Below are 12409 nucleotides of genomic sequence, written 5' to 3' on the forward strand. Positions count from 1 at the left end.
GACGGTCCAGTGGTTAGGATGAGAAGCTTTCCCCAGCTTCTCATTTCATTCCTGGGGTCTGGGTTCAAACCCTGGTGGGGGAACTAAGATCCTGCAAGCTGCTTGGCGCAGCCAAAAATAAATAAATAAATATATCATTTAAAAAAAAAGAAAGAAAGAAAAGGGGTGGGACGGGGTGGTTCTGTGACAGATGTCCAGAGTTGCGCTTTACAAAGCATCCCGTGGCTTTAATATCGAGAAGTGAGAAATCACAGGCTGGAAAGAGCAAGAGCGGATGCAGAGTTTTGAGCACAAAGACTACTGCCAGTTCAGATGAGAGTTGATGGGCAGCAACAACAGCAGAAATGGAAGAGAAATGAACAACCTGAGAGATCATAAAGACATAAGTCAAAAGGACATGGTAATGAATTTGGATCTGAAGGATGACCAAGAGCTAAGTGTCAATGATGACTCCTATGCAGGGTGACTATATGTCCCAGTTTGCCAAGCAATGTCAGTGTAATTATTAATAGCCCCTCCTTCTACTCTCAAAAGTACCCTGGTTTGGGCAATAAATTAAATGGTCATTCCACCCCTCAGTCACTCTAGCTTGCACAGCTGAATAAATGATGGGGAATCCACTGAGCTAGGAATAATGGAAGGGGTTCAATCTTAAATTCTGTTGTGGATGAGGTAATTTTGAAAATTTTGTACAGATGTGAAGTAGTATCTACATATAAATGGAACTGACTAGTACAAGTAAGATTACATCATAAGAAAATACTGATAGAGAAAGGAAAGGACATAATTTTGAGCTTTAAGGAATTCCAACTTAGCCAAGTACAGAAAAATAAATCTCAAGTTAGGAAGAAAACTAAGAATCATGAAACCCCAAGGGAGAAACTATTTCAAGAAAAGAGGGTCACCTACGTCAAACAGTGTATAAAGACAAGTTAAAATGAGAAGTCAAACTATCTGATGAATTTAGTGGTAGTCACAGCTGTTTTGGAGGAAGAGATCAGAGTAGAATGGGTTCAAGAGTGTGTAGAAATGGGAAGTGGGGAAATGGAGACAGCACGTTTAGATAACTGTTTTGGAGGTTTGACTATCAAGGGGAGGAGAGATATGAAATTCTCTGGAGCCAAATACTGCCCCTAACCAAAAGAGGGAGAGAGAGAAATTAAGTAGAAAATCCATTTAAGAGGGAAAAGAACATATAATTGAGGGACTTCACTGGTGGCCCAGTGGGTAAGACTCCACCCTCCCAATGCAGGGAGCCCAGGTTCGATCCCTGGTCGGGGAACTAGATCCCACATGCATGCCACAACTAAGAGTCCACATGCCTCAACTAAGAAGCCCACATGCCACAACTAAGAAGTCCGCATGCCGCAACTAAAAAGATCCCATGTGCCGCAACTAAGAGCCGGTGCAGCCAAAATAAATAAATAAGTAAATGTTTTTTTAGAATATATATATATATATATATTTTAAAAAAGAATATATAATTGACAGATTTTTAAGGGTTGTCTGTTAACAGTATATGACACAGACATCCTCCTGATATTTTAGTAATTTGATGGGCGCCTAGAAGAACCCATGACATACACCACCATCTTCTCAGGACCAAAGGATATCAGAGCAAGATCCCAGTGTATTACAAAACTGAATATATTCAGAGAGGTATGTGGCAATATTCTATTAATAATCATATAGATATCATTACGATAATATACCATTAGAATATTAGTCACTTACTTTCAGTAAAACCTTAAATATTTAATAAAATGCATGATTTTCATTAGCTTTCCAAAGTTAAAAATATTCCACCTATCAATACTCATGTAATTTACAAACAGATCCATATCCCTCAATCATACCTTTGGTGAAGATTATTTATTTCTTCATCTTTGCGGTTTATTTCCACTCTGGCAGTTTTGATAAGTGCTGAGATGTTTTTCTTAAGAGATTGGTTTTCATTTTTTAAGCTGAAATTCTAAATATCATAAAATACATTTAATAAAGTATATATCGACAGGATTATTAAACTAATTATAACAGTTATTGATTACTGAATGCTAACTACATGCCACGCATCACATATTTTATCTTATGCAATTCTCAAGATAGTCTTCGGAGGAGTACAGTGATGCTCACTATACAAATGGGGAAGCTGAGATTCAAAGAAGAAAACTGGCACCAAAGAAAAGCTATTTAAAGTGAAACTACTTAAAAGAGGGATCAAAATGAAAAACAAAAAGAACCAAAAAAAAACAAAAAATTAAAAAAAAAAACTGAAAAACCAATAAATAACAAGAAAAAGAGTCATTATTTTGAAAATGGGTCATTATTTTGAAGATGATAAAAATTTTTATTATATTTAACAACAGGAGGTTTAACTTGCAACAATGTACTAATTCTCAGGTGAACAAAGAATGAATTGAGGATTGACTGGCTCTTTGGGAGAGAGGGTGAAGGAAGAGAAACAACTTTACCAAAAAATAAAAATCAGAACAAGACAGGACATTCCTGACTTTGCAGTATGATCACAAAAAATGTCTCTCTGGCAAAAATTGTTAAGGCATCAGCATTTTCCCCCAACAGCCATTCTAAAGCTTCACTCCTCAAACCATTCTCTTTTAAACCACCTGATACAATCTCTAAGAATTCTCTATTATTTAATTGTTACTTAGTCTAGCAGATCATTTGTCAGTATCATTTAACAAATCAAGCAGTTTTCCTTTATCAGTTTCATTGACACTGGAAATAATGCATGTTTTGCCAGATTTGCTCTTTCATTTAATATTTTTTAAAAAGTTTCCTTACAACCTGCCAACACTTTAGCATTTTAATTTTAACAAAAAATTTTATTAAATTTTGGTTTTAAAAGCTGATAAGGCGGGGACTTCCCTGGTGGCACAGTGGTTAAGAATCCACCTGCGAATGCAGGGAACACGGGTTTGAGCCCTGGTCTGGGAAGATCCCACATGCCACAGAGCAACTAAGACCGTGCGCCACAACTACTGAGCCTGCGCTCTAGAGCCCACAAGCCACAACTACTGAGCCTGCACGCCTAGAGCCCGTGCTCCGCAACAAGAGAAGCCACCGCAATGAGAAGCCCGCGCACCGCAACGAAGAGTAGCCCCTGCTCGTTGCAACTAGAGAAAGCCCGCGCAGCAACGAAGACCCAACACAGCCAAAAATAAATAAATTAAATAATTAAATAAATTTATTAAAAAAAAGCTAACAAGGCAAAAATAAAATATTCATTATAATTCTACCTGTGTTTGTATTTCCTTAAACTTTTTCATCAGCTCTTTCATTTGCAGCTGACATTTTCCATATTCTACCTGCAACTGTAAGATATAAAAAGATCAAGAATCATTCTAAATTATTTTCTTAGCTTAAATGACATTTCAAAATATTTAAAACTTTGCAAATCAACCCACAAATAAGGGTATATGAGGTCTATTTCTACTAACAGATATTTAGTTAGATTACTGGTTTTTAAAGTTGGGCCTACCAATAATGTATTTTCTTTAGTTTCACATTCAATCTCCAAAGTTCAAAATTCAAATAAGGTAGAAAGAAATTTGTTTGCATGAAGTCTTGGGACGAATTATAACTTTGTATAAATCATGAAAAAATAAAATATTTTATCACACTGATTGCCTGTTGAGATTTTATATCGTCAGACACTTAAATTCAATCAAGCAAAATTATAACTAAATTTAGGCAAGCATCCAGAAAACACTGTTTTAAAAAGCAGATCTGAAGGCAGAAACTGACTTAAATATTCTTTTAGTCTAAGAGCTGCTTCCCAAACACAGAATGTCTATTCAATAGTAAGCTGATGTCTGCATTTCAGGAGCCACAGAAGAGCAAAGTAACTGTCCTTCAAAATTCTGGTAAGCCATACATCATTATATGTTGCCTCCTTTGCAGTTCCTTCTTCAGTCAGGATTTCTTCATATAAATCCAAACAATTTCTGGATGGTACAGACGATTTGGTAGCACTGTCTAGAACAAACAAACAAAAAAACCTTACATTAAAATATGTATTTCCAGATTCAATGAAATCCCTGTCAAATCTCCAATGGGCATTTTTCACAGAAATAGGAAAAACAATCCTAAAATGTGTATGGAACCACAAGACTGTGAATGACCATAGCAACCCTGAGAAAGAAGATCAAAGCTGGAGGCACAACACTTCCTGGTTTCAAACTATAACACTATAGTAATCAAAACTGTATTTTATTGTCATAAAAACAGACATATAGATCAATGGAACAGAACAGAAAGCCCAGAAATAAACCCAGGTATATATGGTCATAACTTATGACAAAAGAGCCAAGAATATACAATGGGGAAAGGGTAGTCTCTTCAATAAATGACGTTGGGAAAACTGGACAGCCACAAGCAAAAGAATGAAACTGGACCCTTATCTTACAGCACACACAAGAATCAACTCGAAATGAGTTAAAGACGTGAATTTAAAACCTGCAACCATACTTAATATCTTGTAATAACCTATCATGGTAAAGAATGTTGGGAATGCCCTGGCGGTCCAGTGGTTAGAACTTCGCACTTCCACTGCAGGAGGCATGGGTTGAATCCCTGGTCATGGAACTAAGATCCCGCAAGCAGCGTGACATGACCAAAATAAATAAGTAACATAAAAAAAGAATATATATACATGTATAACTGAACCACTTTACTGTACACTTGAAACTAACACGACATTATAAATCAACTATATTTCAATAAAAATTTTTTTAAAAAACCTGAAACCATAAAATGCCTAGAAAAAAAATATATAGGGGTAAGTTTCTGGACATCGGTCTTGGCAATAATTTTCTGAATTTGACACCAAGAGCAAAGGCAAAAGCAAAAATAAACAAGTGGGACTACATCAAATTAAAAGGCTTCTTTCTACAGAGCAAAGGAAATCATTAACAAACTAAAAAGACAACTTACGGAACGGGAGAAAATGCTTGCAATTTTTATATACATATATATCTGATTAGAAGTTAATATCCAAAATATATAAAGAATTCACACAACTCAACACAAAAAACTAAAAAATGGGCAGAGGAACTGAATAGACATTTTTCCAAAGAAGACATAAATGGCCAACAGGAACATGAAAAGGTACTTAACATCACAAATCATCAGGGAAATGCAAATCAAAACCACAATGAGGTATCATCTCACACTTATCAGAATGGCTATCATCAAAAATACAACAGATAAGTATTAGCGAAGATGTGGAAAAAAGGGAACCCTTGTACACTGTTGGTGGGAATCTAAATTGGTACAGCTACCATCAAAAACAGTATAGAAGTTCCTCAAAAAATTAAAAATAGAACTATCATATGATCCAGCAACCCCAGTGCTGGGTATATATTCAAAGGAAATAAAAACTGAATCTCAGGTATCTGCACTCCTCTGTTCACTGCAGTATTATTCACAATAGCTAAGATATGGAAACAACCTAGGTGTCCACCAACAGATAAAGGAATAAAGATGCGGTATATGTGGGTGCATATATGTATGTATACATGTGCGTGTGTGTAAATATATGTGCATATATAAATATATAATGGAATATTATTCAGCCATGAAAAAGGACACCCTGCCATTTGCAACAGCATGGATGAACCTTGACGGCATTATGCTAAGTGAAATAAGTCAGAGAGAGAAAGACAAATACTATACAATATCACATGTGGCATCTAAAAAATCCAAATGCATAGAAACAGACACTGAAACGATAGTTACCAAGGGCTGGGGGTGGGGGAAAAGAGGAGATGTTGATCAAAGAGTACAAACTTCCAGCTGTAAGACAAATAAATTCTGGGGACCTAATGTACAGCATAGTGATTACAGTTAATAAGACTACATTATATGATCAAAAGTTGCTAAGAGGCTAGATCTTAAAGAGATGGTAATCATGTGATGCTATGCAGATATTAGCTAATGCTATGGTGGTAATCATTTTGCAATATTTAAGTGTATAAAAATCAATATACTGTACATCTTAAACTTACTTAATGTTATATGTCAATTATAGCTCAATAAAGCTGGGGAAAAAAGAAAAATACATGTGTTAAGCTTTTTGATGTACTGTCTACCTCTATCCAAAGGGCTCTACAGTTCTCCATCTCTTGCATTTCATCCAAATCTATACTGATTTCACAGATTAGAAATGGAAAACCAATTTACCTAAAACAAATCTGTCAACAAATCAGGTGTAAGGATCACATTTGTTTGAAGCTTTGGAAGATTTTATTACAGAAAGGTTTTCTCATTTGGACAGGTCATTAGACTCTCGGCATATCACACTCCTACTGATACATTTGAAAATATTTATAGTAACTACCCTTTTCAAAAGTTCTAATATCATGTAGCCTGTGACAGTATGTGTGGTAATATATGTAGAAACCACCATCAGTTTCGTTTTCAATGGTACAAAATATTTTTGTACAAGGTCCAATTAAATCTGAGACCTAGATGAAAAACAAACCTAAGGGCTAGTTTATTTTATTGACCAAGCTTTGGGCAAAAAAATAATTACCTGAGTATAATGATTTCAAAGAAAAGGCAGATTGTTGAGGAGCTATGGGTTACTCCAGGAACTGATAACAACAAAATAAACACTTCCAACAGACTGACCAAACAAAATGAAAGTATTTTATTATAGAATTTACATACCAGAAACAGCACTGTCCAACCCAGCATATATGTCCAAAGAACCTTCATCATTATTTTTAAGAGGAGAAGCTGCAAAAAAAAATCAAAGACTAGTTAAAACTGACTCTATGAACTTAGTGGAGTTTTTCTATTCTGACTCTGAAGGACCAGAAAAAGAAAGACTTATTAGTCCAGTGTCAAAAAATAAAATTGTTTAGAAGCTTTTGTACATCCTTATAAACACACACATCTTAGAACACAGGTTTAGACTTAAAAACTCACTTTCAAAAACAAGCTAGTAGGGGCGGGTGTAGGGGGGGTGGTGGTGGGATGAACTGGGAGATCGGGATTAACATATATTCACCAGTATGTATAAAATTGATAACTAATAAGAACCTGCTGTATAAAAAAATAAAATAAAATTCAAATATTAAAAAAAAGAAAGAAAAAAAAGAAGAAAAAAACCCCACGCTAGTAAGAAGGTTACAACTCCAATAATAGCAGAATAGTTTCTATCAGAACAATCTTCCTGCAAAAACTCTAAACTCTAAACAAAATATTAAAAGCTATCTGCAGTCAACGCTCTACCACTAGACTTACTGTGGTGTTTTGCAATATATACAAACATGGAATTATTACATTGTACATCTGAAACTACTATAATGTTATATATAAATTGTACCTAAATTAAAAAAAGAAAAAATTTATAAAAAGCAATCTGAAGAACTAAAGAGCAATCTAAAGCAGGCAAAAACTGGAGAGGAGATGACACCTGAAAGAAGAAAACAGCACTGCATGAATTCCCTATCCCCCTTTTATTACAAGTTTTTGTGGAACGATAGGCTCTAGCTGGAGCCACACTTGGCAGTGAAAACTCAGATGGAAACTTCTAGTCCTGATAGCTTAAAGAAACAGAGAAAAAACTTTGGGGGTGATAACAGCAACTAGAAAGAGGAAATCCAGAGTGCCACAGAGAGGACTCCTCAAATTGTACCCAAATCTGAATGACCCCCAAATTACACATGTAAACTTTAGAACTCCCAAAAGTCCAGCTAAAGCTAAAGAAAGCTGAACAGAGATTTCAGCTGCTGTTCACCACAGGGAAGACAGAAGATTAAGTTCAGTCAAGATAAATACCTGCTAAAATTAAAAACACCAGCACTGTATGGAAATATGTATGGAAATATGTTAATATAAATGTTTCAGACATTACAAAAAAAAAAAAAAAAAAAAACACCAGCACTTTTCAGAGGAATATAACAGAATCCAATGTCTCTATAATATAACATTTACAATGTCCAGAATGCAATGCAAAATCACTCACTGGAAATCTTGGTAGAGAAATAAAAACAACTACAAGAAACAAATGAAAATTCTAAAACTGAAAGTACAATATCTAATGTAAAAACTTCAACAGAAAAGCCAGTGAGCTTGAAGATAGATCAATAAATTACTCAAACGGAAAAACAGAGAGAAAAAGATTAAAAAAAGAGAGAGAGAACAATCTTACTAACTTATAGTATATCAAAAGTTCTCACACACTATATATCTGGAGTCCCAGAAGAAAAGAGACAATGGGGAGGAAAATGATACTAGATCCTAGAAGGACAAAAATGGTAAATAACTGAGTAAATATAAAAGACTAATATTTCATCTTAATTGCTTTTAACTCCTCTTGATTTCTTTAAGATACATACAACAGTTTAAAATAAAAATTACAGCACTGTATCAAGGGGTTCACGACATCTTTAACATAAAGGGATGGATGGAGTTTAAACGCAACAATATGTACAAGATTATACAACTTACGTAAAAAGATTCTTACATTTAAATAAGTAGACTGCAAAATGTTAAAGATGTATATTGCAATCCCTTCAGAAACCAATTGTAAAAAATAATGCAAAGGTGTAGCCAAAAACCTAATATATAAATTAGAATGGAATTCTAAAATATATTCAAATAATATTTGAAAGAAGGCAAGAAAATCAGAGAGAACAAAAACTGAGGAGACAAACTAAAATTTTAAAATGACAGAGGGACTTCCCAGGTGGCACAGTAGTTAAGAATCCACCTGCCCATGCAGGAGACATGGGTTCAAGCCCTGGTCTGGGAAGATCCCACATGCCGCAGAGCAACTAAGCCCATGAGCCACAACTACTGAGCCTGCGCTCTAGAGCCTATGAGCCACAACTACTGAGCCCGCGTACCACAACTACTGAAGCCCACACGCCTAGAGCCCGCGATCTGCAACAAGAGAAGCCACTGCAATGGGAAGCCTGAGCACTGCAACGAAGAGTAGCTCCCCTCGCCTCAACTAGAGAAAGCCCGCATGCAGCAATGAAGACTGAACGCAACCAAAAATTAATTAATTAATTAATTTGTAAAAATAAAATAAAATGATAGATCTAAATCCAATCACAATAATAAAGGACATTATTGGGTTAACTGGTAAAACTGGTATAAAGATGGTAGATTAAATAAAATTACAGTATTAGTGTTATATTTACTGAAATTGATAATTATGCTGTTCTTATGTAAGAAAACCAACTTTTTCTTGTGACATACCCACTGAAGTATTTGGAGGTAAAGGACCATAATGTATACAACTTAGTATCAAATGGGTCAGGAAAAAATTGTGTGTGTGTGTGTGCGTGTTTAAAGAAAAAAGTATGTGCACAATGTTAAAGCCACTGGCATAAAATATTAACGAGTGTTAAGTTTGCAGGAAACCAGGTAAAGGATTCTTTGCATGTTCTTATTCTTGTAACTTTTCTGTAAGTTTGAAATTACAAATATAATAAAAGACAAGCATGAAAATGTTACAGGAATAAAAATTTTTGTGAAATCATGTTAACTGGTAAAAAGTAAAATGTCCACTGTGTGTATGACTATCAAAAAAATGTATGCATGTGGACAGGAACTTGAGAGAGAGCAATATGTAGAAATGAAAACAGTTATTTCCAGCAAATGAGATTAACAATATAGTTTTGTCCTTCAAAACAAGAGTTACAGGTGTGATAACAGTTAACCATTTGTGGGACTTCCCTGGGGGCACAGTGGTTAAGAATCCACCTGCCAATGCAGGGGAGACGGGTTCAAGCCCTGGTCTGAGAAGATCCCACATGCTACGGAGCAACTAAGCCTGTGCGTCACAACTACTGAGCCCGAGCGCCATAACTACTGAAGCCCAGTGCCTAGAGCCCGTGCTCCACAACAAGAGAAGCCACCACAAGAAGCCCGCACACTGCAACGAAGAGTAGCCCCCGCTCGCCGCAACTAGAGAAAGCCCATGCACAGCAACGAAGACCCAACGCAGCCAAAAATAAAATAAATAAATTTATTAAAAAAAAAAAAAAAGTTAACCATTTGTGAATCTAAGTGAAAAGTAAAGGTGGTCATTATATTATTCTTCCCATTTTTCTGTTGGTTTAGAATTTTTCAAAGAAAAAACATCATAAGAAAAATACATAGCAGCATAACAATTTGAAACCACATCAGCAAAAAATAATTAAATAACACCAAAAAAAAAAATAACGCTACCCAGAGTGGTTATGATGGCCATATTTCATGTGAATCCTTCCATGTCTATGGATATTAATATTTTAAAACATATACTTTGGGCTTGCCTGGAGGCGCAGTGGTTGAGGAATCCGCCTGCCAATGCAGGGAACACAGGTTCGAGCCCTGGCCCGGGAAGATCCCATGTGCCGCGTAGCAACTAAGCCCGTGCGCCACAACTACTGAGCCTGCACTCTAGAGCCCGTGAGCCACAACTACTGAAGCCCATGCACCTAGAGCCAGTGTTCCACAACAAGAGAAGCCACCGCAATGAGAAGCCCACACACTGCAACGAAGAGTAGCCGCAACTCACCGCAACTAGAGAAAAGCCCACACGCAGCAACAAAGACCCAATACAGCTAAAAATAAATAAATAAATAAATTTATTAAAAAACAAAACAAAACAAAAAAACCCATATATTTTAAGCAAAAATGGAATTCTACTAGACATGTTTTACAACTGCCCTTTTCATTTTATACCATAGTAAGCATAATTCTGATCAATACATATACAACTGTATTCTCAAAAAATTTAATGATTGTCATAGCATAATTATAATTAAGACAATAGAACTAGATAAATGTTATGTCAGGATTTGGAAGTTTAAATTCTGTATATTATTAAAAATATTTCCATTTTATGAGCTTATTTTACTACCAGGTCTTCGCTCTTTCAAACTTATCATCTATTTGTGACTGTCAATTTTTCCCTGACCAATAAACAAGTACCACTGCATTTACTGGAAGTATTAACTTCAAGAGTCACAAATACCTATCATTCATGTATACATATTATATATATGTATATATTGTATATATATGTATTTAAATATATATATTTATATATTTTTCCCCCACCCCCTGCCCCCCCAGCTCACGGCTTGTAGGATCTTAGTTCTCCAACCAGGGATCAGACCCAGGCCCAGGCAATGAAAAAGTGAAAGCACGGAGTCCTAACCACTGGACCACCAGGGAATTCCCCATATATTTTTTGATGTAACAATAAAAATCATTACTGCTTACATTGGCAAAGCTGTTAATTTCATTATATTTAAGAGGCCTGAAAGCATACAATAATAAGAAAGTTCTCACTTACTAAGCACTTTCTATTTGTCAAGCATTTTTATTGTATTAAATTCATTTATGTGCGGGGAGAAAAAGTTGATAATGACAGTGTTTTCAATGAGAATAACTAAATGACTTTGTAATTAAATAAGTAAACTTAGAAAGACAATTAAAATGAGCTCTTACCAGAAAAGACATCAAATAAACTTGTTCCATCACCATTGTCATCATCTGCTGCCATGATCCTATTTCTTTTTGATAGTCGCCATCTAAAGTATTAAATATAAATATTCTCCACTGTTAAAATCACCTCACAATTCAGAGACTAAACTTAGCTTTAAGTTAAAAGACAACTTTCAAATTTGGACACACTGACAATGTTCACTCTATTGTGATTTTTTTTTTTTTTAATATCTAACATTTTCCAAAAGCTAAAACTAGAAAACAGAAATCTTAAACTTGCTGATATGGTTAACTCATGCCACAAAGTAAATGATGCTAATTTTATAAAGTAGACCAAAATATAAATTAACTTGTATACTTAAATAAGCCAACTATCATAAAAGTGCAACTATATGGTGAGTTCTGTGAGTCCTCTTAGCAAATCATCAAACCTGGTGGTGATCTTGGGGACTCTAGACACACGTGTTTTCACCAATAAGGGAGTAAGATGGGCAAAGAGTGAAGAGTTCGATACTATACTAGGTTGGTAAAGGTGTGGGAAAAGAGTGATGTATATACTCTAATACATCAAGTGTATACTGGTACAAGCTCTATGGAGGCAATATGGCAATAGCTATCAAGTTTCTAAATGCAAACACTCTTTGACCCAACAATTTCATATCTAGTAATTTGCTCTACAGATATACAAGCACATGATCACAAAAATGCATATACCAGAATATTCAATGTAGCACTGTTTGTAGCAGCAAGACTAGAGGCAACGTAAGAATCCAAAGCAGTAAAAAAAAAAAAAAAAAAAAATCTGACTTATCTGACATTCTCCATTCTGCCCGTAAAATACATGAATGTTGCCTATGGTCAAAGAACTATGGCCACTGTGGCTCCTTGGGGTCACTAAGGCTACCTGTGCCTGCACACTTCTGCTCCCACCAAC

The 12409-nt window shown here is 35.4% G+C and overlaps 1 protein-coding gene across 4 annotated transcripts in view; it reads right to left on the reverse strand.

Annotated features, from left to right (window-relative positions):
* CASP8AP2 (caspase 8 associated protein 2) overlaps positions 1-12409 on the reverse strand; it is a 42120-nt gene that overhangs the window by 13651 nt on the left and 16060 nt on the right. For 3 of the 4 annotated variants that reach the window (XM_059941577.1, XM_059941576.1, XM_059941575.1), the window contains exons 2-6: positions 11479-11561; positions 6691-6759; positions 3896-3996; positions 3258-3332; positions 1857-1972 (exon numbers count right to left, since the gene is read on the reverse strand). In XM_059941577.1, the coding sequence (XP_059797560.1) occupies positions 1857-1972; positions 3258-3332; positions 3896-3996; positions 6691-6759; positions 11479-11533 (416 nt within the window). In that variant the 5' untranslated portion in view covers positions 11534-11561. Of the gene's footprint in view, positions 1-1856; positions 1973-3257; positions 3333-3765; positions 3838-3895; positions 3997-6690; positions 6760-11478; positions 11562-12409 lie in introns of those variants that run through there. The other variant, XM_059941578.1, reaches the window with a different exon arrangement.

This window comes from Balaenoptera ricei, chromosome 12, assembly GCF_028023285.1.
Source record: "Balaenoptera ricei isolate mBalRic1 chromosome 12, mBalRic1.hap2, whole genome shotgun sequence".
NCBI classification, from domain to species: Eukaryota; Metazoa; Chordata; class Mammalia; order Artiodactyla; family Balaenopteridae; genus Balaenoptera; species Balaenoptera ricei.